This window comes from Convolutriloba macropyga, chromosome 5, assembly GCF_964194025.1.
Source record: "Convolutriloba macropyga chromosome 5, txConMacr16.3, whole genome shotgun sequence".
NCBI lineage: Eukaryota > Metazoa > Xenacoelomorpha > Acoela > Convolutidae > Convolutriloba > Convolutriloba macropyga.
Window position 1 is genome coordinate 76405399 of NC_134472.1, and position 25937 is coordinate 76431335.

The 25937-nt window shown below is 37.4% G+C and overlaps 2 protein-coding genes across 7 annotated transcripts in view; one reads left to right on the forward strand and one right to left on the reverse strand.

The window, feature by feature from the left end:
• Positions 1-24306, reverse strand: LOC142340270 (uncharacterized). Of its 6 annotated transcripts, none has more exons than XM_075390843.1 (4): positions 24080-24306; positions 11791-12146; positions 6604-6878; positions 1-444 (listed from the first exon to the last, which is right to left on the reverse strand). In XM_075390843.1, the coding sequence occupies exons 2-4, from the start codon at positions 11867-11869 to the stop codon at positions 193-195; spliced, it is 606 nt and encodes a 201-aa protein (XP_075246958.1). In that variant the 5' UTR covers positions 11870-12146; positions 24080-24306; the 3' UTR covers positions 1-192. The 6 variants fall into 6 exon arrangements, with proteins under 6 accessions (XP_075246958.1, XP_075246959.1, XP_075246956.1 ...); XM_075390844.1 differs by having other exon boundaries at positions 11791-12174; XM_075390841.1 differs by having other exon boundaries at positions 11791-12177.
• Positions 24307-25768: 1462 nt separating this feature from the next.
• Positions 25769-25937, forward strand: part of LOC142340504 (uncharacterized) — a 38858-nt gene continuing 38689 nt past the window's right edge. Inside the window, exon 1 of the mRNA XM_075391079.1 lies at positions 25769-25787. Within this exon, the coding sequence (XP_075247194.1) occupies positions 25769-25787 (19 nt within the window). The remainder of the gene's footprint in view (positions 25788-25937) is intronic.

A 25937-nucleotide genomic window follows, 5' to 3' on the forward strand; every position in this document is an offset into this window, starting at 1 on the left:
TAAATATAAAAGAGCAATCTGTCACTGAACAATATTATTTTGAACATTTACTAAGCTAAAATCAAAAATATGATGTGAACGCTATGTGTTTTGTCTTTCAAGGTCAAGTTCAATTGTTATGTTTTGGCATCTGTTTGAAGTATGGTCAATTTTGTTCCCCAAAAAACTTCAGTAAATTTTCTTCCGTGTAATTTAGACGTCACTGTTTGATGACGTCACAATTGATTCCAACTCTCGTTTTGCACAGAACTCACTGCACTCTCCAGACTCGGCATTGAAGTGGTTCAGGTTGGTCCTGTAGTACAGCTGGGATCCATCATCTATGAAGTTGGGGGGCTGTAGGAGCATTCTTAATATACACTGTCTGTCTTCACATCTACACCAGCCGTTACTGTCCTGGTAGAACTCGTTTGTGTTGCAGTAGCTCACGTGACACGCTTTCACCTGAATTGACAACAGACTTGAATTCGATCTGTATCTGGACAAAAATCTTTAATAATGATTTTTTTCTGAATGATCAAACTTGATATAAATCAATGTTGGGATCTATTCTGTTTCCCCCCCCCGCTTAGTGAGCCTAAATCTTTTATGACCCCCAAACGCATGTGCTTTTTACCTACATGGTAACGCGCTATATAACATTATATAATTTGTAACTGGGGGTCATAAAGAACACTTGGGGGGGGGGGGGGGGGACAGAAATAGATCCCAATGTGTTTTCATCGGGAAACCAAATTGAGATAATCCAAGAGATAGCAACCTAAAGGCGATTATGGACTGTCACGTGACCACTGTCTCGGGATCAAAATGTGAGCTAACTGTTATCATGTTGCTGAGTACAGAAATATTTGTAAAAAAAATTAAAAACAAAAGAGTTAGAAGGAACAAAATAATGTTTTGAATTACGAGAAGTTGAAAATGGAATTTCCCCGAATGTAAAATAAGCATTATTTCATATAAGCATTATTATAATAAGCAACAAAGAACTACATAAAAGTATTTCGGATGCTTTTTAAAGGGGAAGAATTTCCCTTCGATGAAGTTTGACATGCTTGTCCTATCTTCAAGTCTATATCGATAACTGGATAAAACTAATTGCAAAATCAGCCTTATTTTATAGTACTGGGCGATTCTAATTAGAAGTCTTAGCCCAGATTTGGTCAATGTGTAATTCCAAGTCAAATGGATTCACAAGTCAAAAATTTCTTTTCAGAAATTTAGAGATAAATAGTTCTGAGTTAAATAAAACCACTTTTACACATTAGGGTCTGAAATGAACATTCCATATCGTCTTAGACTTTACCCTATTCTAGTTCATTTTATGATGTAAGACTTGATAAGAGGCTCTTTCATGGAGCAGACCTTATAAAAAATAAAACGATTTTGAAGTGAAAAAAAAATGAAAAACCTTGAAATCTTTTCCCTATGTGCCCCTTTAGCACCCTCAATTCCCCACAGATATTGGAGCAGAAAGAGACTTCAGAAAAAATTTACCCTAATTTGCGCATAAGATAAGCTTGACATAGCTTGACAAGAAGCTCTACTTATTCATCGTATACTTCGCAAAAGATGAAGCCCTGATGAAGAAGATAGAACTGTTTATGAAAGGGTGTGTCGTGGTCTCGAGCACGAGTAACGAGAATTTTATTATTTTAATAATTGAATTCAAAATGGCCTAAATGTACAAAATTTCACAGGTATTTATAATCCTTATCAGCATGAAAATTTACAGATCCGTCTAGATATAGACAAATTGAAATGTGTTAATTTACACCTTAGTTGTGAACAAGTTTTTCCCCTTGCCGTATATGGCAAGTACTAGTGCAGTTTTTTGCACTTAACACATTGTTCTCCCTACCTGAGAACATGTCATTGCTATCTACTGGGAGGGTCGGAGAGTTGGTTACTGATCGTGTTTGGTGGTGGGAAGGTCGAATCTATCTCACAAATTTATGGTTTATGTACATTGATATACTTGTGGTATGAACAAATTTGAATCGACGATTCGGTTCAAATTAGAAGCCATTATTCAATATCACTTCACCAAACATCATGTAAGAAGGTTTTCTTTATATATATCGAAGTTTTAACTTAAGTTGATAAGTTCGCTCGATATATCACATCCTCCCTCCTTTTTTAAGCAACTTTGTAGCAATAGCTTCTCCAAATCTTTCTGGTTGTTTTTAATTCTGCTCGAAGTTCTGGTGGCCACTGAAGGTTGTTCCCCTTCAACTACTGAGGTTTCTTCAGTAGAGTTGGGTGATGCCACGTCTATGTCGTCCCTACTGCTCTCAGACTGTGAGTCAGTAGATTCAGTCTTGATGTCGTCAGATTCCAACAGTGCAATTTGGTTGTCACTAACAAGAACTCTCTTGTTTGAATTCTCCGGCTGGATGAACGAAGTGTTCATTCCTTTACGGATAATGAAAGTAGCTGGAATCGGTGGTGAACTGTTCGTCGGTTTGAAGAGGACTCGTTCACACAGATCAAAATCAGTGACTGCTGGAAGTCTTATTTTGCGTCCCAGTAGCTGTTCTACAGGAGTTTTGCCCCGCGTCTTGGAAGTGTTCCGATGTGTCATCAAAGCCCGCTGAAGGAAAGCGCCAAATGACACATTCAGATTTGCACTCCAGGCTTGAATAGCCCGTTTCACTGTTTGGACCGCCCGTTCAGCAATCCCATTTGCTCTTGGATGGTAGATGGGAGATTCCATCTTTTTAATCCCAAGTGATTCACACCATTTCTTTAGGTCACTGCTCACAAACTCAGGACCATTGTCTGATACTAATGTTCTTGGTATCCCAAATCTTGCAAAGATTTGACTTAAGTACACCTTCACTGGTTGTGAGGTTCTATTTCCCGCAGGGAAGGCTTCTATCCTTAACATAGCCCCAGTCCATGGGGAGTCTCTCCCAAACTTCAGCTTCCGGCCAAGTAGATACTGTTTTCCCCAGGCTAGGCCTCTTTTCTTGGCTTTCCTTACATTTACTAACATATCGAAGAACATCTTGACTGATGCCGGGCCACCAAGCCATCATTCGAACTGCTGTTTCAGTTGCATTTTTGCTGGGTGAGTCTCATGAGCTTTGGCCATCACCATGGGTCTTAATTTGGGTGGAATGAAAGGCACAACTCCTCAAAAGATGATTCCATTGTGAATGGTCAAGGCGTCTTTCTGTTGTTCAAATCCTTTCTCTGCTTCTGAGCACTGTTTCCAGATGCCGCTTTTTATTCGTTTGATGACATCTTGAAAGAGTCGATTCGATCCCAGCTCAGTTTTGATGTCTGACTGGGTCACCAGGTCGGATTGGACGAAGTAGATATTGTCACGAGCAAAGCAGACTCGATCATTATCATCGTCATCATCAAAGTCTAGTCTGCTCAGAGCATCAGCGTGGGGGATCTGTTCTCCGGGTGTATACTTCAATTCGAAGTCAAATCCCGTCAGCGCTATCACCCATCTTAGAATTCTTGCTGATGCTGTTTTCGGAATTTCTTCGTCTGGGGCGAAGAGATAATTGAGAGGTTTGTGGTCAGTCTGTAGAGTGAACCTTCTTCCGAGTAGGAATTGTTTCAAACTTGTGACCACAAAGACGATTGCAAGTGCCTCTCACTCAATATTGGAGTAATTTTGTTCGGCTTGTGACAACTTCCTCGCTACGTAGATCGCAGGACGTCCTTCTTGTGAGAGTACCCCGCCTGTAGCTTCCTCTGAGGCGTCTGTTGTCACGGTTGCTTCCTTCGTCAAGCTGTAAGGCTGTACAAGAGGGCTAGCACATAACTCGTTTTTGATGTTTTCAAAAGCATTTTGCTCTTCCTTGTCCCATCTAAATTCTTCTTTTCGAATTTCGTTTAGGGGTAGCATTTTAGTTTCAAAATCCGGTATCATTTGACCTTAAAAATTTGCTAAGCCGACAAAAGACTCGAGTTGTTTCATATTTGATAGGTGTTTTGCATTTTTGATTTTCTCAACATGTTTAGGATCGGGTGCTATTCCTTCTTTGGAAACAGAGTAACCAAGAAAACTTACGCTTGAAACTTGTTTTGAGTTGGATTTCTTCTCATTGATGGTGATATTTTTTTCACGTAGCCGACTCTTGACTGCAAGCATTCATTTCTCGTATTGATCCTTTGTTGTTCCATATACCAGAACGTCGTCTTGGAATATGATCACACCCTTGATTCCTTTGAGAGTTGACTCAATGAAATTCTGGAAGATTGATGAAGAGTTCCTTAGGCCCTGAGGAAGCCTGCACATCTTGAACAATCCTTGCGATGTGTTGGTTGTGCATATTTCTTTTGCATCCTCGTCCAGCTCAATTTGAAAGTATGCATCTGATAAGTCAATTTTTCCAAAGTAAGAGGCCCCATGGAGATTATGGAAAATGGTCTCCATGTCTGGGATTGGATAGTCCTCGTCCATAACTTTGCCATTTATGTGAACTTTGAGGTCCACGCATAGTCTCAGAGCTCCATTTTTCTTCCGCTGCCACACTACTGGTGATGCATTTGTGAACCCACCAGGTTGTACTGGCTCCAGGATGCCCTGTTGTACCATTGTCTCAAGCTTCACTTTGACCCTGTCTTGGAGAGGTGGAGGTATCTTTCTGGCTTTGCAGAACATTGGCTGTGATCCCGGTATGAGTTTCACACGGGCTCTGTATCCTTTGACTGCAGGTAGTCTTTCATCACTCACTGCATTGATGCCTTCTTGGGGTAGTATGTCTCTCCCATGTAGCCCAAATTTTTTGTTGGATTGCTCAACTGCTAGTTGTTGTTGCCTATACTTGCTTCCGTTCCACTCAACATCACATGTTAGTAATCCCAGAAGCGTGAGTTGATGACCATCATAGGCCTCAAGATGTCTGACTTTCCCATTTAACTGAGGTTTACCAAGCTCAGTCCAGATTAAGGATGATATCACGGTGCTATCAGCACCGGTATAAACTTGCATTTTTATTTTATGGTCTTTTACTGTAATGTACTCCCATGTCACAGACATGTTAAACACGTTTTCCCGTGTATAGTACATTCCCATCTTCATTTCGGATGATGTTTGACCAGGCAACTTGCCCTCTTCCTCGCAGAACTTGTTGTGCTGGTCAGATTACCTGACTTAAGCTGGGTTTTACTTCTGCACATTTATGAAAAGTGCCCCACCTTTCCACAGGTGTTACAATTCTTATTCAAGGCCGGACACGGCTTGCTGCTGTGTGGCTTACCTCCGAATCTATTACACAAGTTACCATTGCCTTTATTACCAGTGAACTTTTCACTAGGTTTTCTGAAGGTCTTTTTGAAGTTGTATCCCACTTCCTTTTTTATTACAAATGGTCTATTACCTGTTGAGGAACTCGCAAAAGCCATTGCTTGACTTCTGAATTGTAAGCTTTCTGTCATTTCAGACAGAGACATCGTTGGCTTAGTTTTAATGCCGTCTAATAGTCTTAATTTCGCCTCAGGGTCTCTTAAACCTGAGATAAATTTTATTTTCACCAACTCCTCCTCAGGGTTGGTTACTGTTATAAGGTTTTCGAAGTCACAATAACGTGCTTCTTCTCTGAGGCGCACTAGAAAAATCGTCGTTAGATTCTCCAACGCCTTGGACAACGGACAGAAATTTAGCCCTTTCTGCCGTTACTACTCTCTCCTTAGGTGAAATATAGTTTTGAACAGCTAGTCTGATCTCTTTAAAAGGAGTGTCTAACAATTTTTTAGGGCTCATACGGCTCCTAAGTTTAAGAAGTGCGTCCTGGCCGCATATTCTAAGAAAGAGATTTGTTACCTGTAGGTCCACGATCGTACCGTCGTTGTTGACTTTATCTTCTTTCTTCTCTGCGCGACATTTCGCCACAAAAGACGTGATCCACGCAGTACAGGATTCAGCATTCTGCAGATCCAAGGTTTGTCGGTCGTTTGGTGGTCTGGACACCATTGTCGTGGTCTCGAGCACGAGTAACAAGAATTTTATTATTTTAATAATTGAATTCAAAATGGCCTAAATGTACAAAATTTCACAGGTATTTATAATCCTTATCAGCATGAAAATTTACAGATCCGTCTAGATATAGACAAACTGATATGTGTTAATTTACACCTTAGTTGTGAACAAGTTTTCCCCCTGGCCGTATATGGCAAGTACTAGTGCAGTTTTTTGCACTTAACACATTGTTCTCCGTACCTGAGAACATGTCGTTGCTATCTACTGGGAGGGTCGGAGAGTTGGTTACTGATTGTGTTTGGTGGTGGGAAGGTCGAATCTATCTCACAAATTTATGGTTTATGTACATTGATAAACTTGTGGTATGAACAAATTTGAATCGACGATTCGGTTCAAATTAGAAGCCATTATTCAATTTCACTTCACAAACATCAGGTAAGAAAGTTTTCTTTATATATCGAAGTTTTAACTTAAGTTGATAAGTTCGCTACTTCTCGATATATCACAGGGTGCTGGATCGAATCCAGTAATGTTCTATTTTAACAGTAGTTGCGCCAATTAGGCCCCCTAGCAATATTGGTGGCGTGCAGAAATCATGCCCCCTTGCGACTAACAAATATACCCATATTTCTTAAACAATGGCTGGCTATCTGTTGGCTAACCTTGTCAAAACAAGCACTGGTCACATCGAAGACAGAGAACACTCCATCAAACATGAGGTAGCCATACTCGTACTTCACCACACAGAAGTTCCCTCTAACCCTGTTGTCATAGTAACCAGGACAAGAACCTAAATTGGCCGCTTCTAGCCTACATTTCCTCCTATAGCACTGGATGCCCCCGATGGCCGCGTGGGGCTCGTAGGACTCCGGAGGGTTGTAAAAGTAGTCTGCTAAATTGGGGGGCTCTGGGTTGGCAGTCCAATTGAACGATTTACCTGCAGCAAATTAACAAATCGGATCTATTCTGTTTTGCCCCCCCCCCCCCCCCAGCTTAGTGAGCATGGCGGAAACAGAATAGATTCAACAAATCTAAGGCCGTTGCCGGACATAGCTGTAATATATTGCATAAATAGCCTTTGACCCAGCCCGAGGAGATTAAACCTGAGCAAAATAACCCTTGCACAAAATGAAGGATATTTTTCGTTTACCCCCCCCCCCCGGCACGTTACACACTCCCCAGAAACAGAGCACCAGTCATTACATATTAAATCATTGAGTAATGTGGCACGTCCGTCGGGGGGGGGGGGTGCAAATAATATGCACCCATCAAGCTTGTAGGGGGGCACAAACCGAAAAGATCACGAGTCAATTTTGATTTGCACACCCCACACACTTCCAACCTCATATATACACATTTATAACAATCCCCCACCCCTCTCTCTCTCTCTCTCTCACACACACACACACACACACACACACACACGCGCGCGCGCGCGCGCATACACACACACGCATACACACAATTAAATATATGTAGTTGTGGATCTTTTCTCGTTTTTACCCCCAGATACAGAGCACGTGCCGTTTCATAATAAATCATTAGGCAAAAATATGACAAGTGGGGGGTCTGGAGGGGGTGAAAAAATTATGCACCCACTAACCAAGTGCGAACAGATGGATCCGTAATTGTTTCTTTGTCTGAGTTTTTGTCAGATCTTGTGTAGTTTTGTTCCTTCAGTTAGTTTTGTTAAGCTTGACTCTTTACATGACAAGGAGGCTCGGTAATGTGCGTTCGCAGATATAGTTCCGAACCCGATCATTCGTATTTTTGGCGTAAATGTTTACCAAATGAGGAACAGATAGAAAACCCCTCAAAAAATTCAAGTATTTTTCAAAAAAATGTGTATGAACAGCAAGGTCGCCTTCAACGCAAATAACTCAGCGGGAAAAAAAATGTCGCATTAGATTGATGAATTTGACATGAAAACGCTGTCGATGCCGTAAAACCACATTTTGCCGCTCAAAATATGTACTATTGAGCCTTCCGCGAACGCCAAATATGTGGTATGCGACCTCCCGTCAATGAGGATAGGTAACAAGTTGACAAAAAAAGAGAAAAAGAGCAAAATTAGATAAAAGTTTTGTATTTTTCGAAAACAAAAAATTTCAATTTCATGAAAGCCAATTGCTACGAAAATGAAATTTTTAAATAGGCTTATTTGTTCTCACAAAAGAAGAAGTTGAGACCTGTAAGGCTTCATAATATGTCTTACGTCTACAAAAAAAACGTCAGAAATAGACAAAAACCAAGGAAAATAGTTTACAGAGAAAGACCTGTGTCGAAAGCAGCAAATTCAAAACGACTTGTATAAAAGCGTTAGATTTTGTGCAATTGCACCTTCCCTCGACAACATTAATGTCACATGTGACCAGCAAATAACGAGACTAGGTCACAAAAAGAAACAAAAAGCGAAGATAAAAAGTGTTTTTAAACAATTGTGTTTTTGAAAACAACAAAGTCATGGAAGCCATCAGCTATCTACTCAAATCAAAATCTAGGCTCATTTAATCGTCCATAAAAGAGCCAACGAGACCTGTCATTATCCAGGAAGTTCCATACGACTAAAAAGACAAAGTGAAAACGATAGTTAATGATAAATGTAAAAAGTTCATTTAAATTCTTCGAGAAAGAGGTGTCGAAGATGTTAAAACAATTTTTTATGCTTTAAAAGACTTTTATATGTTCAATAGTGCATTAATGGGACAAAAACGAGAAAAAATCGTGAAAATTGGGCCAATGCCTAAAAATCAAAAAAGAATTGTGAAGTCTAGTAGTATCAAAACCAGTCCTGCTATTTCTGTTCGTCCATTAAGAACACTCTATTGTTTCGAATATTATGGAACTAAATAACTTGATAGTTAAAAAATCAAGAAAATGCAGTGGTTTTGATAATCGTAAACTTAGCAAAAACCGCAAAATTTTAATTCCAGACTACTTTAATGGAATTGGAAGTAGGACTAGTTCCTTTGCAGTTTACAAAGATTGTGACAGTTGATTCTGGGCGTGTACCTCCGGCTCAATTGATCAAAGTGAACCAAATGAGCTTATATTGGTCAATAATTTATGAAAAATACTGATTCTTGAAACGTTTAGCCTAAATGATAGCCAAAAAAATTGAATAAAAATAGTCAACAATATTATTTTGTCTTGAAAATAAAATCAATAGTACAATTGTTAACAATTTTTACATATTTTTGCAAAAGTGATTAAATTTTAGGCAAGTTTCCGGAGAATATGAAAAAAAATAACGCACATCAGTCTAATATTCACAAAAATTTAAACCACGATAACTCGCTCTAGAGAACAAAATTCAAACAAATCTTTTTAACTCCATATTCTACGCTGGACGGGCTCTTCAATGATACCACTCAGAACTTTCTACGATGATTATATCGATCGGTCAAAATTGACTGAACAAAAAACTCATTTGAGCATATAGTCCCTCCCCCCTCAAGAGGGGTCGGAACAAAAAAATCATCTAACGGCCATTAGAAGAAACATGAGAAATAACACAAAATTCTGCACAAAAAATTCATCATAAAATGCATCCTATTTGTGCCTGGTAATTGCTCATGCGATGGTTATGTGCATTTATGCATATTCCAAAGGTTGTTACTTGCAAACACGTTTTAATCTTTCATAACGTAAATGTGTCCTATATTTTTGTTTTTTGTTAGCAAAAAGTGTGAATTGCAAAACATGGTTCAAATAACTATTTATTGGGTGGCTCAAACCAAGGAATTTGTGGCATCTTTCAATGTGATCTAATTCAAGCGCCCCGAAAAATAAACCTTTTCGCGCTGTTTTGTAAATTTGGTGAAAATGACATTGCATGGTTTTGAAATCAAGAGAGTTGTCCCTTTGTAGCCCTGGTGCCAACCTTATGCCCTTATACACATGCGTTAATGTACATTTTGTGGAACCACTAGGGCAAAACTGAATCTATGGAACTCGTGCTTTACTGGAAATGCAAATGAATTCTCGGTGATATATGTGTTTTTGCTTGATTTCATACGAGTGTTGATTTCGTCATATTAAAAACTTAAATTTCGATTAGAATTTTGTTGGGCAGTGGCTATTATTGAGAAATGTCAAAATATTAAGATTAGATAATCGATTAAGAACAGTTAGAAAAAAAATTAAGATTAAGCGCTAACAAGATAAATAAAAGACAAGAAGGCTCGGTAATGCGTAATCGCACACAAGGTTCCGACCCCGCTCATCCACAATTTTGGCATAAATGTCTACCAAATGCAAAACAGATAGAAAACCCCAAAAATTCAAGTATTTTTTTTTTAAAAATTGGTGTATGAACGAAAAGATAGCCTCCAAAGCAAATAACTTAGTCGAGTAAAAAATGATGCATTAGATTCATGAGATATGCCAATATTAAGAAATTGAGTCAAGACAAACAACAAAATCAAACAAAAACAACAAACATTAATTGCATCAAATAATTTATGCCGTTTATATTTAAATTTACAGTTAAATTTTGCAAGAAAACGCTTTCGAAGCCGTAAAGCCACACTATGGCTCTCAAAATATATTCCATTGCACCTTCTTCGAAAACTAATATTGTATTATGTGACCTCTTTTTAATAAAACCAGGTAACAAGTAGACAAAAAAAAAGAAAAAACAGGCAGAATTAAGTAACACTTGTTTTCCGAAAAAAATCCAAAGACTTGAAAGCCATGAATTACAAAATGAAACAATTAAATAGGTTCATTTATTTTTTTAAAGGAGCCCTCCAGACCTGCAATTACCCAGAATATATCCTACGTCTACAAAAAGAACTTCAAATATGAAAAAAAAGTAAAAAAATTAATTTACATTTTTTTGTGAAAAACCCGTGTCGAAACCAGTAAAGTCATAACGAATTCTTTAAAAACATCAAATTTTGTGAGACCAGTCCCCTTGACACCTTTTTTTGTCGTATTTGGCCTGAAATTAACGAAACTAAGTAACAAAAAGACAATAAAAGGAACAAAATTGCAAAAACAAAAAGTGTTTTTTTTGTTTTATAAAACAATTGTTTTCAAAGTCACAAAAGCCATCGGCCAAAATGTAGAAATAGCCCCCTTTTTGAGTCTACAAAGATTGTATCAGTGGTGTTTGGGTGTGTACTTCCTTCAAATTTAATCAAAGTGGACTAAAGAAACTTATTTCGTGCTGTTTTTGATGAAAAAGTCTGAATTTTGAAATATTTAGTGAGAGTTTTTGACAAAAAAATAAATCAAAATGGCCGACAGTATATTTTTGTCTTTGAAAATAAATTCAACAACACTTTCTTTTGAAAATTCAACAAATTATAGCAAAATGGCGAAATTTTAATCAAAAATTCCGGAAAATGTGAATAAAATAAACGGAACTCGCTCAATTTTCTCAAACGTTTAAACCTCGATAACTCCCTGTAAAAAAACGGAAATAAAAAAAATCTTTTTAATTCCATATTCTACGCTGGACAAGTTTTCTAATGATACCAGTCTCAACTCTCTACGATGAATATATCGATCGGTCAAAATTGTCTGAACAAAAAAACCCATTTGAGTACATAGAGCCTCCCCCCCCCTCAAGAGGTGTCGGAACAATTATGCCCCTTTCTTTAACCTCTAGTTTCTAAATTTCCTAACGTTTAGTATTTAATTTGATAATAATAATACTTCTCAAAACAAATTTTCTCAGGAAATCTGTTTTGAGAAATAATATTTCATTTGTTTCTGGTTCGGCTTCTGGTGGTCTCAAATTTTCCCTTGATTTCTAAGTTTGAAAAAATGTTCTGCTTCTCAATTTCAGGTTTTGATTAAAAATATGGGTCATCCAAAATCACACTTAACGATTTTCTTACCTTTTGCAAACAATGATTTGACGCTGCAGATAAATCCAAATAATAAAATTTCAGGTAAACATAATGAGCACAGATTCATGATGACAAATTGACATTTAATACTCGCCGAGTTAAGTCAGCTAAAGAGTTTTAAGCGATTTCGAAATTTTCAAGGTTAACTGAAATTTTGCATTACGGCTACGATTTTGAACTAATACCGAGAAATTAAGTGGGACTGTAAATCACTGTCTTGAGTCTATTTTTGGTTGCCAAATTTAATAACCAGGTAAGTGAAATATAAGAGTGAATTAATAAAAGGGAGCTGTTTAAAATAAATACAAAATAACTGGTTACATGGGACTTTTGTAAGTTGGAGGCTGAACACAATCAACGCAAGTTCAAGTGCTTCTGGAGCTTTTCGGTTTTTGTATTGTTGTCAACTCTAATCTTTTCAAACTCAACTAACACATTCTCTAATCTCACCCCCCACGTTAGAAAAGGTATACCTGTTTATTTTTACTTCATATATGGCCGCTGCTACAACATACATTCTAACAGTTAAATACAGTTTAGTGGAGGTTAAAGAAGGATACCAGTCCTAAGATCACTAGCCGACAGCCCATTTAGCCTACAACAATGCCCCCCCCCCCACCCCCACCTCCCAGGGCCCCCTCTTCCTTCTCCTTTAAATGACCTGTCAAAAAGAAGAGGTTAATTGACCATTTTTCTCGTAAAAAACTTTCCGAAGTAGGCATTTTTTATTTCTAGCGGGCCGAATTTTAACTATGGAACGGACGCCGCCGACAGCAAAAAATAAATTAGATTCGGCTTAATTTCCAGCGGCCGAAAAAGAGTTTTAAACGATTGTGTAAGTTGTTCACATACGGTTTATATAATCGGTCTGAGCGGAATTAATCTCGCTTTTGATAATTTGCAACTTCAAAGGCCAAACGTGTTTAGTGCCGTCTGGAATATCTGGATATTTGAGGTTGAAGTGAGCAAAGATGGTACTATACCAGCAGTTACCAAATTAATGTTTTATGAACAAAATCCCTTTGATGCGGCTGTACGCACTTCATGTGTGTGTAGCAGTACAAACATCATGCTGCTCCTTTAAAGTCTTGAAATAGAAAAAAAACTATTTTCAGCTTTGCATTTGCTGGACTTTGATCTTCGCGCTTAAAAAAGTTTGATTGGCTACATTTTTTTAGCAAAAACTAATAGCAAAAACTAATAACTAGAAAAAAAACTAATTTCAGCTTTGCATTTGCTGGACTTTGATCTTCGCGCTTAAAAAAGTTTGATTGGCTACATTTTTTTTAGCAAAAACAAATAGCAAAAACTAATAACTAGAAAAAAAACTAATTTCAGCTTTGCATTTGTTGGACTGTGATCTTCGCGCTTAAAAAAGTTTGATTGGCTACATTTTTTTTGCAAAAACTAATAGCAAAAACTAATAACTAGAAAAAAAACTATTTTCAGCTTTGCATTTGTTGGACTTTGATCTTCGCGCTTAAAAAAGTTCGACTGGCTACATTTTTTTTTTTGAAAAAACTAATAGCAAAAACTAATAACTAGAAAAAAAAACTATTTTCAGCTTTGCACTTGTTGGACTTTGATCTTCGCGCATAAAAAAGTTCGACTGGCTACATTTTTTTTTGCAAAAACTCTCTCTCATCACCTGAATGTTTGTTTCAAAAAGGAACCGCGGAAAAAAAACATTTTCTTTCGAACTAAATTTTGAAGAGCATTTTGAAATTCGGAAAAAACATGATCTTTATTAAACTTTCGAGGAACCGGAATAGTGTGCTGAACTTTAAAACATTATATGTGACCGTTCATATTCTCTATTCATAATCAGAGTTACGATTCCTGAGCTAATAACAGAGACATTGATTTATCAGTTGTTTATAGACGATAAATTTCGTCAGTACGAAAAATGCTCGTGAAAATTGGTCTTTTAAACTGAAAAATACAATTCGCGTGACAATGAATAATAAAGAATTTAAACAAATACTGAGGCTTCTTGGGAAGTTATCAAGATGTCAATATTGGGTTGATAGTTTTCGGAGAATGATTTTGAAAGAGTTCTGATAAATTAACACAACATGATCAGTTCTACATCATAGTGTTACAAAAAAAAAAACAGTTTGAATGGCCTTAATTGCCTCCTATTCAGTTTTATTTCAAATTTATGTTGCAGCAAAAACTGACGTAGATTGCGTAACGTTTGTTAGTTTTTTTTCCGAATAGGCGATGATAGTTAACGTTATGAAGAAAAAATAGTTAGAATGTCTCGAAATCAATTAGCTATGAATAATTTTCCTAAAATTTCCTCCATATCTCTTAACTGCACTTTTAATCAGCAATAAAAACCAATTGCTTTGACGTGCAAATGAAAAGCATTTTTTCCTTGACTTTGTTTTTCGACGATAGTTGGTGTCATAAAATTGTTGAGCTAAAAAAGTGAATTTAATTCTGATTTTTTGTTAATCTAAATACATACGAGGCCGATTAATTATGTTTAAAGAGATATGCGCATTGCGAGATTAAGCGCACTTAGCCGAAAATATTCAGATCGAAAAAAACAATAAACACTTATGGAGAAAAAAAGAGTAGCCATGAGAGTAGATATTTCATCTCAAATTACTGTGATTGGTTAATCAGAAATTACAATGGTGCTCAACAGATTATAATAACAAAGTTTAACCCACTAGGTTTCAGAACACCCGGATCATAGTACCATAGTAAACCAGCACTGAATCATGAAATCTCAATTCTGTATTTTTATAATTGCCATAGTCTGATCATGTCACTTTTTGCTATGTCAAGACAAAAAATCAGACAAAAAAATTTGCATCTCTGAAAAGTCTCTGAACAGACGAAAAGACCAGACTTAATTTATCATGCGCAGTGCACTTTTTCGTTCTGTAAAAAACCTTATCAGCGAATCTCACAGACTGAGAAAAAAAGGACAGAGAAAAAATCAGCCTACTCTTACGGATCTGAAAAAATTTTGAAAAAAGGGCAGGAAAAAGTGAATTGTACAAATGAATTCACCCCAAAATTATCTGGAAATAACAAATTACATTTAAATTTGCAGTTTCAGTATATTCTTTGTTCAACATTCTTCGCGAGTTATCTTGCTGAATACTGTCCGGATCATGCTCCAACACACTTTTGGCAAGTTCCAGTGAACTTTTCTGAATTTTCGTGACATAATCCAGACCTTTGACGACCGTCAGCGACTACTGTGACGATGTCACACCTTCCGCAGGTCAGCGATTTGAGGGGATCCTGAACACGTAGAACATCTTGGAGAGACGGGCCAAAATGCGTCGTTGTCAAAACACGCCCAGTAGCGTCAGAAAACGTTCCTTTCTCCTGAAGTAAAAAGAAAAACGACAGAGAACAAGATAAAAGGATATCATGGGGGGGGGGGGTTGCCTAAATGGGAGGGTACTTCAAATAACGTCATTAGAGGCTTTTTTAAAACACTAAATTTTGGTGGGAAAATACATTTTCAAAGGTATGTGATATTTTTTCGGATCTGTTCGTGTCAACCGGGCATTAAAATTTATTACACAGGCAGTCTATTTAACTGCTATTTTTGCAACAGGTGTTGATTAATGAAAGTTTAGTCAAATAATGAATATTACCACACGGTTGTTATCGCCACCGAGAAGCTATCAATGTCAGTTAATGCTCTGTGGTCAGATTTTTGGGCAACTTATGAGCAGACTTTGGCCTCTGCTCAGACCGTAATGCGAAGAAAAATCACACTAAAAACAGAAGTATTGTTTACCTCATGAAAGATGCTGATCAAGTGTTCCAGTCAGCCTGGGCTGTTTCTCATTGTTCTGAAAAAATTGAACAACGAACAAGAAGAAAAGAATGATTTTATACTTTGGCATGTTATTCAAAGGCTGATCATTAACGCCACACCTAGTAGGACAATGACAGAAAATAGTCACTTCTCAGCAAACAAAAACCAGCTGCCTAAAAATGTAATTAGTTTTCAATACTAGAACGTTAAAAATATACTGTCTATCCAGCTCTTTTTTCAATAAATGTCCTTTAGGCGGCCGGTTTTTTTTCATTTTTGAACACAAGACAAAACGTTTCAACTTGGAAAATACATTGCAAAAGCAGTTTTATTATCAAGCGATCGGGAGACCATTTTACAACAATCTCACCAGAAGTTCGAGAAGTCTTTCAAGACAGACAAGATTAAAGCGCTCAAATGACGATATCCTTCACCATAAGGGTGGAAATGAAAGCCCTGGCGATTACCAAAATCCTTGTTTTTTTTTATCATTTTGGGACTTTTGTACTTAAGGCCGAACAACAAACAAGTACAAATTGAAAAAAGTACAAATTTGAAAACAAGTATAAAACAAGTACAAATTGTTTTGCTCCACAACAAATTGTTTTGCTCGACAACTTTCGGATTTAAATCCTTCCTCTTGAAATGTCCGCAAAATCGGACATATGTTGGCCAAATTAGTTCCTCAAACTTTCTATAGTTTTCATAAATATCGACGACTGGCAGGGTGTTGACATCGTTATCTCCCACAATGGCAAACACTTGTAAGAAAGTTCTGGTTGTGCCAGCCAGATCTATTAGATCAGCGGACCTCCGTCTTCTTTTTTCCGAGAACTTTGGACTGTTGGACTGCAAAAACAAACTTTTAATTAAAAAGAAGCCAGTTCAAACTCAGACTAACTAAAATCAAATAATTACCCGTAGGCTTGTTTAAGAACATCTTGCCGAATTAAAGGCAAGGAAGCGCGAGGATTTGAGTCCCCTATTATGAGGAAACTCATCTAAAACCGAAAAAACAGTTACCTATAAAATAACTTTTCTCATCATAAAAACAAGCAGTAAATATAACATACTTAACAAATACACTTAAATCTTCAATTTTAGTAGCAATCGCTCTTAAATTATAGTTTATCAAGACATGGACAGAATAAGGAAGCTCATTCCAGACATGTTGGGCGAATTTTCTACAAAAACGTTGAGATTCTCCCGTCACAATAAAAATATATTATGAAAACTTTAGACCCATTTAAATTGGCTTCTATAATAACAGCTGACAATATTCCTAAAAAAATGTTATCCGATGAAACCACTTCAATTGTTGTACTTGTAAAGTTTTAAAGAATCCTCCTGTGCCATTTTTTGGGAGTACTCATATACGTTTGTCGGTTAACATTGAAGGAGGATTCTGAAAAATTTTAAAAGTAAAAAAATTGAAATCGTTTCAACGGAAGACACTTTTAGCAATATTGTGATGTAACCAAATCATACAAAATAGCTGGCAGACTGCCAGAAAACAGCCGCTATAGCTTCGTAGATCTGCAGTTCCAAAAAGATAGAAAGAGACCCAAAAATTTTTTTTATTAAACTCTAAGGTGCCCTATTTCTATTAGGAATTGTATAACTTATTGCTCCTTCTATTAGCTGCCCTCAAAGAACCTTCAATTAGAGTGACACAAAGTCACTTGACCTTCTCTTTAAATTAGAGTAAAAAAGTCAATTCCAGAGAGGGAGTCATTTTTGAGAGTGAGTTAGGTCACGTGCGAACAAAACTTTAATCACGCAAATGAACAACGAAATCGCTCCACGAGTGAAAAATGACGTCACATACGCAATTCAGTTGAAACTGCATCAACCAATAAACAACAGGCAGATTTGAAGTTATATTGACGTCATATGGTTGTAACAAAAATCTTGAAAGAAAGAAAAAGGAAAAGACCAATAATAGCCTCAGCTATCGCTGTGCGGCTATTAAAAAACCAGTTTATTATGAAGCATTCAGCTTAAATGAGTACTTGAATTAAAACAAAGATAAATTCGCAGAGAAAACTCGGCAGTTTTTTGTCAATTATTTCTACGAGTGCTCGAAGATAGAACAGAGTTTAACCATCCACGATGCATCATCATTGTCCGCATCTGAGTTTTTTTGATATCGGAACACTTTTCTTAGCTTCTGCAAAGGCACAAGACTTTCCATGCAAGTTCGAGCAACATGATAAATGAAACCTTTAACCCGGCCAACTTCCTCTAAAGTTGCATGGAGACGCATGTTCGCCAGAACTTCATCAATTGGACCCAGAGAAGGAATCTTTATAAAGTACTGTATCTCGCCAAAAACTTCCCGGTCATCTTCCATAAAAAATACGTAACAGTTGCCTAATTTTGAGCTGCCAAAAGATGTTGAGTCGAAATCCACATTGTTCAAAATTTGCCGATTAAAAATTACTCCGTTAGGATATTGCCTCCTCTCCTGCTTCACAGCATCTGTCTCAATAGTTTCGGAAGCGAAGCAAGTTTTATTTTGTTCTTGTTTGCCGGAAAATTTGTTGAAGAGTGGTTCAAGTTTAGAATTCAGGATTGCAATGTGTGCAAGTCGGTGTCGCTCTAGAACTCGTCTGCAGATGACTGAACATTCGGAAGCAGAACCAGTGAACACTTCGCCTAGGGTCCGATTGGCAGCTTCGAAGCTCATAGCGGAGAAAGTGAACAACGGCCCAAATCGTCGAACTTGATCTGCTAAGTGTGTCAGCGAATAGACGTTTATGGTCTCAATTCTCTCATTTCGGTGAATTTTTGCAATATTTTCGCAAAAACTGTCCAGCAACAGCTTAGCAACAGAAATTTTTTCAGGAGAACTTAACTCCAACAGATGTCTAATTCCAAAAACTAAAGAAATTAAACTTGTATACATTTTTTGGCATATTCTTTCGTGGAAAATTAGTGGGCTCAGGTATAACAGCCAGTTCAAATGTTCATTGGCTTTGAATTGCCCCATCTCGTCCAGAGGCCGGATTTTCCTCGAGTATGCGATCATTTCACGAGGACAAGATAGATTCTTAATAATTGTCTTTACTCGATTCCTCTCCATTCCAGATAAAGATTTGAAACATAATTTAAGAGTCTCGGGAAAAACTCCAAGCAACACACAGTGCATATAGTCAGTCGGTGCACTCAAAGGCAAATTTTTGATCAAACAGTCGAAGGCACTTCTATCCTTAACTCCTACGATGTTGTCGAGTTTTTGAATTCCATGGTTTTCAGCAATTTCAACAAAGATATTGTTTAGGACGTGTTCCCGTACTTCACCTGTCTGGCTGAATGGAAAATATGAATGCGTCTTTCCTATTGTCTTTCCCTTCGCTGTGCAGTAACGGCACCCATAAAATCCATTGAACTTAAACATGTTAAGTAAATGAGACTTTGCTCCAAGATCAGCTACAAGAAGGTTAACGTCAAATGCAACGGACGGACTAAGGTTCTCGTTTACGAAAAGCTCAATTGGAGTAATAAGCTCACCTCGAAGATTTGGCGTTATTAATTCCCAGTCAGGTAAACCCGATCCAACTATCAAACCTGCAAGGACTGTATTTTTTTGGCCATTCGCAATATAGGAGGCAAATCTGTGACCTGGAGCCAAATAGGCCAAATTTTTTTTTCAGGGTGGATTTTTTAATATTCACGCCCTCTGTGAAAAGGTTTACATTAATGTCTATTCTATGAGCTGGGATTACTTTAACAGGTGGTGCTATCGAAAAATTGAGATCATTGTGCGGATTACGTTTTCTGTACTCAGAGGAATTGAATATTTGATTGAGGTTTCGTCTCAATATGTCTATAAGTTGAAAACGGAATCGAAGAATACACATCGAAAATTTTTCGCCTGTTTCCAACGAGAGAATTTTATCATTAAAATTTTTCTTCATTTTCAGTACATGTGAGTAGCCTGAAGGAAAAACGTTTCCGGGAGGTAGAATATTACTGATTAAGGAAAAAGTGAAACCGAGCATTCGTCGGATAAATGAAAACGAGAACAGAAAATCTCTGCCAATGCCGTTGCATCAGTAAGATTGACATCACTTCCTTCGAACAATTTTGGAGAAAAGTTCTCGTTACCTTTGATGTGTACATACGTTTTAACGCTCTCAGCTATGGATGAGACTGGGGGAGCGGGAGGTTGATTACTGCATAAAAGAAGTGGTGATGAAACACGCAAGAGAATTGGATCTAGCGTTTCATCAAGATTTGTGCTTCCGTGTTTACTTGTGGAGGTGGACGGACTCGTTAAGCAATCGTCTGAATTTATCACTGATGAAACAGAAACGGAATCATTGAGAGGTGTGGAGGGGTGGAAAGCTGAGCTTGGTACTCTATGGCCCGGAAGATTTTCTGAGAATCCATCTGCACCTTGTGCTGGAAACCAAAGCTCTCCAACCAACTCTCGGCCGCAAATTCTTCTTTTTTTTGATCTCGTAGCCCCGCACTGACTGCTTGTCAATTCGAAGCTCGCAGTGTTACTCACAATTGTAGCAGTGTTACTCACAATTGATTCCTGATTAAGCTGTTGTACAACTTCTTGACTTAAATCAAGCAGAAGATCATCTAACAAATATTCAAACACATACTCATAGTTTTCTCCTATTTTCTGTAACCAACATGGTCGACTTTTACATTCATCATACTCAAAGAAGTCAGGTCCATATTTAAGGGAAATTTCGTCACCAGGTAATAATCTTCTTTCAACTTTCAGCTCAACAATTCTCATCTGACTTGAAAAATCGTACGAACAATTTGGGTTGCAGTCGGAATTTACAAATCTCAAAGGTCCTAGGAGCAGCAACTGTTCGCCATTTCTTTCAGAGGACATGACAGATAAGTCTGTAACGACACCGTCGGGAACAGCCCTTATAAAACCAACAGGGACACGCCTCAAAATTGTTGATGGCCTGATGAATTTCTCGCCAGTATATAATAATCGGTAACGACCAAATTTGTGGGGCACAATAGAAAACTCTGGATGTAGACTTATAGACGCACTATAAGCTTTGCAAATTGCTTGATATGTTTCGTTCCATATGGGCTTTTTGAACAGCTTTCTGTCAAATATTGATGCCCGGAGAGGGTTCACTGTGCGCATGGCTTCCCTTCCACTAGACTGAACAAATCTTTCCACGGCGAAGAAATCACACTGCGCTAACACAGACCAATTAACTTTTTTGCTCAACATTCTGAAAAAATTAATTGTCGTAAAAGAATTGAAATCATTGAGAAATTTTTTATTCAAAAACGAGACTAATACACTGAGAAAAAAATCTAATTATACTTTCAGGTCCTCCGACTTGGTCTGTGCATCTTTCACTTTCTCTGAAAATTCTCGTTTAAAAATCTGAGTATTATAGACTTCATTAGCAAAATTATCCAAACATAGATGTACGAAATTGTTCTTTGAATATGACTCATCATTGAAAACTTTTTTATTCAAAAAACGAGACTACTATAATGAGAAAAAAATCTAATTATACTTTCAAGTTCTCCGACTTGGTCTTTGCATCTTTCACTTTCTCTGAAATTTTTCGTTTAAAAATCTGAAAATTATAGACTATTTCATTTGGGCAAGCAAGTACAATGCGAAATAACTTGGCAATGGTGACCGCTCCTCACATTTCCAAAGGGTCTTTTAGCACTCACTGGTTTTTAATATACCCCCTCCCTTTACTACTCCCCCCCCCCAGTACGTTGTACGTTCCACCCCCCCCCCCCCCCACCCCCAGTACAATGTACGTTATCCCCCCAGTACGTTACCCCCCCCCCACCCCCACACGTCTCTCCACCTCTCTCCCCCTAATATTATCAGAATATTTTTGGCAATTACTATCTACAGGATAATAAATGAACATTTGTCATCTCTCCGAGTCTTCACGTGCTCCGAATCCCGTCAAACATCGAACCTTCCGAAGGTATAGACACATCACAGCAGTCGCCGGCGGTCACCAAACCTATGGATACGGTCGCAATAGAATTTGAGTCCTTTTACATGATGAATTGAGTCGACCCAGTACATGGGTGGGGGGGTGGGGGTGATATGTCGAGGGGGGGAATAAATCGGAGGTCTTAATTTTTTCCCCACCCCCTAGACATATCACCCCCCCCCCCCCCGACATATCGACATATGGGAAATGTTCATTTATTTTTCCTTCAGTTCTATATCAGGAGTTCATCCCGGACCCTATTCCCATGGTATTTCACTACTGAAACATTGTATTCCAGTTGTATATCGTCGGTCCAGTACTGTATCTATTTTCGTTAGGCTGAAAACTATAATACATACAAATTCCATTACAATCTGAAATAAAACCCAAAAAAATCTAAAATCGTCAGGGTTCCAGGGCACTCGGCGTGTATTTACTGGTTTTGGGCGGGTGTTTTTGTAATGATAAAACGTTATTTTCAATGTTTTAATATAGTAATCTCATCGTCATGCTCAAAAAGTGCATCGCCCAAAAATTCAAATTTTTTTCGAAATTTTCAAATTTTATTATGATTTTGCTATGAACATCAAGGGAATCAAAACCAAGAATGCACGGTCTATTTTCAGAAAAAACGTATCTATGGACTTATCCTGCAACATTATGAGTGGCAAAATACTCTTAAGATACACTGATACAGTACTGGGCCGACGATACACAATTGGAATACATTGTTTCAGTACTGAGATACCATGGGACTAGGGTCCGGGCAGTGGTCCCGTGTTGGCCACGGCCATGCCTCGACAGGTCATTGATCTTGATATGAATTAGTCATAAGCGGAACAATTGAATTTAACCAGCAAAACTAAACTAATTTGAGCCATTTTTGTTATCCCTCACTGAATTTGTAATTTCCGCTCGCAGATACTCATAAAAACTTTCAGTTATCAGCACTATCGCCGATTCGACACGCTACCTACGACAAAAATTAATTGTTTCATTAGATTATGAAACAGTCATGCAGTTCAAAAATTCTGAGGATCCTTTCAACAATTGCCCCCCTTTTGCAAAAGGGGGGCCTATTCTTGAATAGAATTTAAGCGAGCGATTTATTAACCAATCAGAGACGACTAAACTTTCCGTGTATGCTCATACTGTGTTAAACTGGATAGAATAAAGTGCGCCATGCTAGGGCAATTAGCCGAATTGGAATACAAAGCGAAAAGAATTTCCGACTGGCTTCGCCGCGATAACCGACCCGCAATTTCCGGATTACATCCCACAGCGCATGAGAGGCATGGCCATGAACAGCGGCCCGCAATCGCGCTTAAACTATTATTCGGCTATCTAAATTGTAGGCCAACTAATGTCCCGGACCTGAGTCTCATAAGTTTTTTTTGCTAAACTTAATACGTTACTTGCAACGTTTTAAGATTATAAGGCATCATCATGCTTAAAAAGTGCATCGCCCAAAATTTCAAATTTTTTTTGAAATTTTCACAATTTTCTATGATTTTGCTATGAACATCATGGGAATCAAAACCAGGAATGTACAGTCTATTTTCAGAAAAAAAATTATCTATGCGAATAGACTGCACATAATGAGGTAGCAACATACTCTTAGGATACACTGAAACAGTACTGGGCCGACGATATACATTGGAATACAATGTTTCAGTACTGAAATACTATGGCACTAAGGTCTGGGATTGTGGTAAAAGTATAGCACAAAAGGGGGGTGGCGATTTCTACTAGGTACCAAGGGGGGAGGGGGGGCAATTGTTGAAAAGATCCAATTCTAAATAGTAATTCAAAGTTAATTTAATCATCGTGAAATGAACAACAGAATCAATTCAAAATAAATGTTGCTGTCACCCAGATGCCTATATATGAATAAAAGCTGTCGCGATTTTTTTTCTCAGGAAATTTTGTTTCCTCCACATCCATCGCAATGTGGCTGCCAGCAACTAATTATCATTATTTCACTAGTTAACTTAAATTAAAATTTAATTTAAAAATACCTGTACCAAACATTATAAATCCCATGCTGTACTAATTCAAAAGCAGGTTTGGTATATTATATTTTGCATTGATTTCTTTCGCGAAATTTTGTAAGAGTAGCGAAATAAATCTGAAAATTGTAAAGAGTAGCGAAAATTAATTTACAAGTAATAAGGGGTTATAAATTATATTATGTCAGCTTGTCAAAAAACAATAATCAATTTATATTACTGCAAGACATTGACTGAAAATAACTTGAGTACCCCCCCCCCCCCCCCCCCCACGTACGAAATAAGCATATGAAATATCCGTTCTATATTATAAAATTGCTGAGCAACTTAATCCTTTTTTTCAAGTTTTACAACTCAAACGCATAGAACGCAATAAATCTGCAATGAAGCAATGAAAAATAAATGAAAAGCAAGTTCAATTTATTGATCAGCAGTAATCGTTATATTGATCAGAACTAGATTGATAATCACAACTTAGGATCTGATCACAAATTATCAACCGAAAAGCTTACAAGCATTGAAATATAAAGCACCCAAAAAATTGCTGCAAAACGCCGAATATTTTAAATGTAACACAATTTTCCTGTGTAATTTAGCGATATCAAAAATGTGGAATATTTAACAAAACAAAAATAAAATGCCTCTTACATACACATACACACAACACGCTATCTTATTTTTTGCATTTAACAGCACCCGTCTGAACGAAATATTGAGCAATGTTGCACAAAACGGAGCATTTATAAAGCTACCTAAATTTTAGCCCGCGCAGAGGGAGCGAAAAGGGGGAATTTAACAGAGGGAATGTAAATGCGCAGTCACCATTTTTCCCAATTTTCCCATCAGAGAGCTACAGGCTTGAAGTTTTTAGGGAAATGTTAAAAAGAGGGAAACAAAATTGTAGCTTACTGCTTCAAAGCATAAAGTGAAAATTGTGCGTCGTATATTTTACGCACAAATGCGTCCTCGCAACAGTTGGGATGCTACTATCATGTTCTTTCCAAGTTTGCATGCCATAAAAGCCATTAAAATGAATCGGATAACTCAATTTTTTATTTCAAGTGTTCAATACCTGAAAAAGCTTTTGTTTTTTTTCAATATTCCAAAAGTAATACTTATGATATTTCCATACCGAACCCAAATGTCAAATAAAACTTGGATTTAGACAACAAAATCTTGACCAAAACTTGCAAACGTCTAATGAGTGCAAAAAGCGACGTAATCATAGTTCGGAATCAGTACTGGAATTAGGCGTGCAATCAAATCTGCCCAGTACTGATATTAGTTTAACTAATCTTGTTCACACCTGAGCCAAGACTTGCAGAGATCTAAATCCCGCTATTAAGACACCTGGTTATTATGCACTCAGGTATATTTAAACAGATGGTTTGATTGTGATTACAATTCCTCAGCACTGGCATTCCCTGTAAATGTTTAGCTCTGAAGTTTTTCGCAAATCACATGAATAAATGGTGTTGTTTTTAATATTGGCCTGGCGTTAGGTACGGTTAAACTTTCGCCAACTTATTCTGATTAAAACAATTTCTGTTCGCCGTCAACCAGGTTCAGAATTAAATATTTGCTCACATGGTTCAGCGGTTCGCAATCGATTTCTTACTCGTAATATTGCAAAGCAGTAAAACCAGCTCAGTATGTACAATTTCTGTTTTTGATTTTTTAAATAATGCTTTCATTCTTTCATTAACGAAACTATAAAAAAATTTTAGGAGATTTCTGCAGCAATTTTTCTATTGATCAACGCTAAAATTTTTAGTAAGGATTTTGTATAAATGCACGATTGTGTGGGTCCAAATTCAACTATGCCAATTTCTCGACCAGTGAGTCAATTCGCAAGATATACCGCTGATTTAGTTTTCATCGTTAACCATGAACTTTAAAACCAAATGTTTTGCCGTTCAATTATTTATCGTCAAAACAATCATGTACGGACGTTCTGCTTTCAGAATTTTGATTGTGAATAAACAAAACCTAAAATTAAACATTCGAACCTCTACGAAATGAACGCCACATAGAAAAAACACCAAATTTTAGATAGTAAATAAACCCCCAAGGAGATAAACCACCGCGGAAAGAAGCTCCCAAGGAAATAAACCCCCATTTCAAAATTGACTTTTGTTCGTAATAGTTTGTCTGGTTGTGGTAGTTCAGTTCGATATCAAATTCCTACGGGCCGCTAAGATATGGCCCATGAGCAGCGAGGCAGGGTCAAACACGCTGAATCTGTAGTTCTTCAATAGTCAAGTGAGGGTTCATTTCTGTGGGGGTTTATTTGCGTGGGTTTTTTTTCGGGTTTTTTTTCTGTTGTAGATTATTTCCTATCTAAATTTCAGTGGGATTTTATTCGGTGGG

Coding starts and splice junctions, on each gene's coding strand:
- LOC142340270 (XM_075390843.1), bottom strand. CDS start 11,869: ATGAATCTGTGCTCATTATGTTTACCTGAAATTTTATTATTTGGATTT. Junction 6,879..11,790: donor CAAATCATTGTTTGCAAAAG/GTAAGAAAATCG, acceptor AATTTGCTGCAG/GTAAATCGTTCAATTGGACT. Junction 445..6,603: donor CCAGTGCTTGTTTTGACAAG/GTTAGCCAACAG, acceptor TTGTCAATTCAG/GTGAAAGCGTGTCACGTGAG.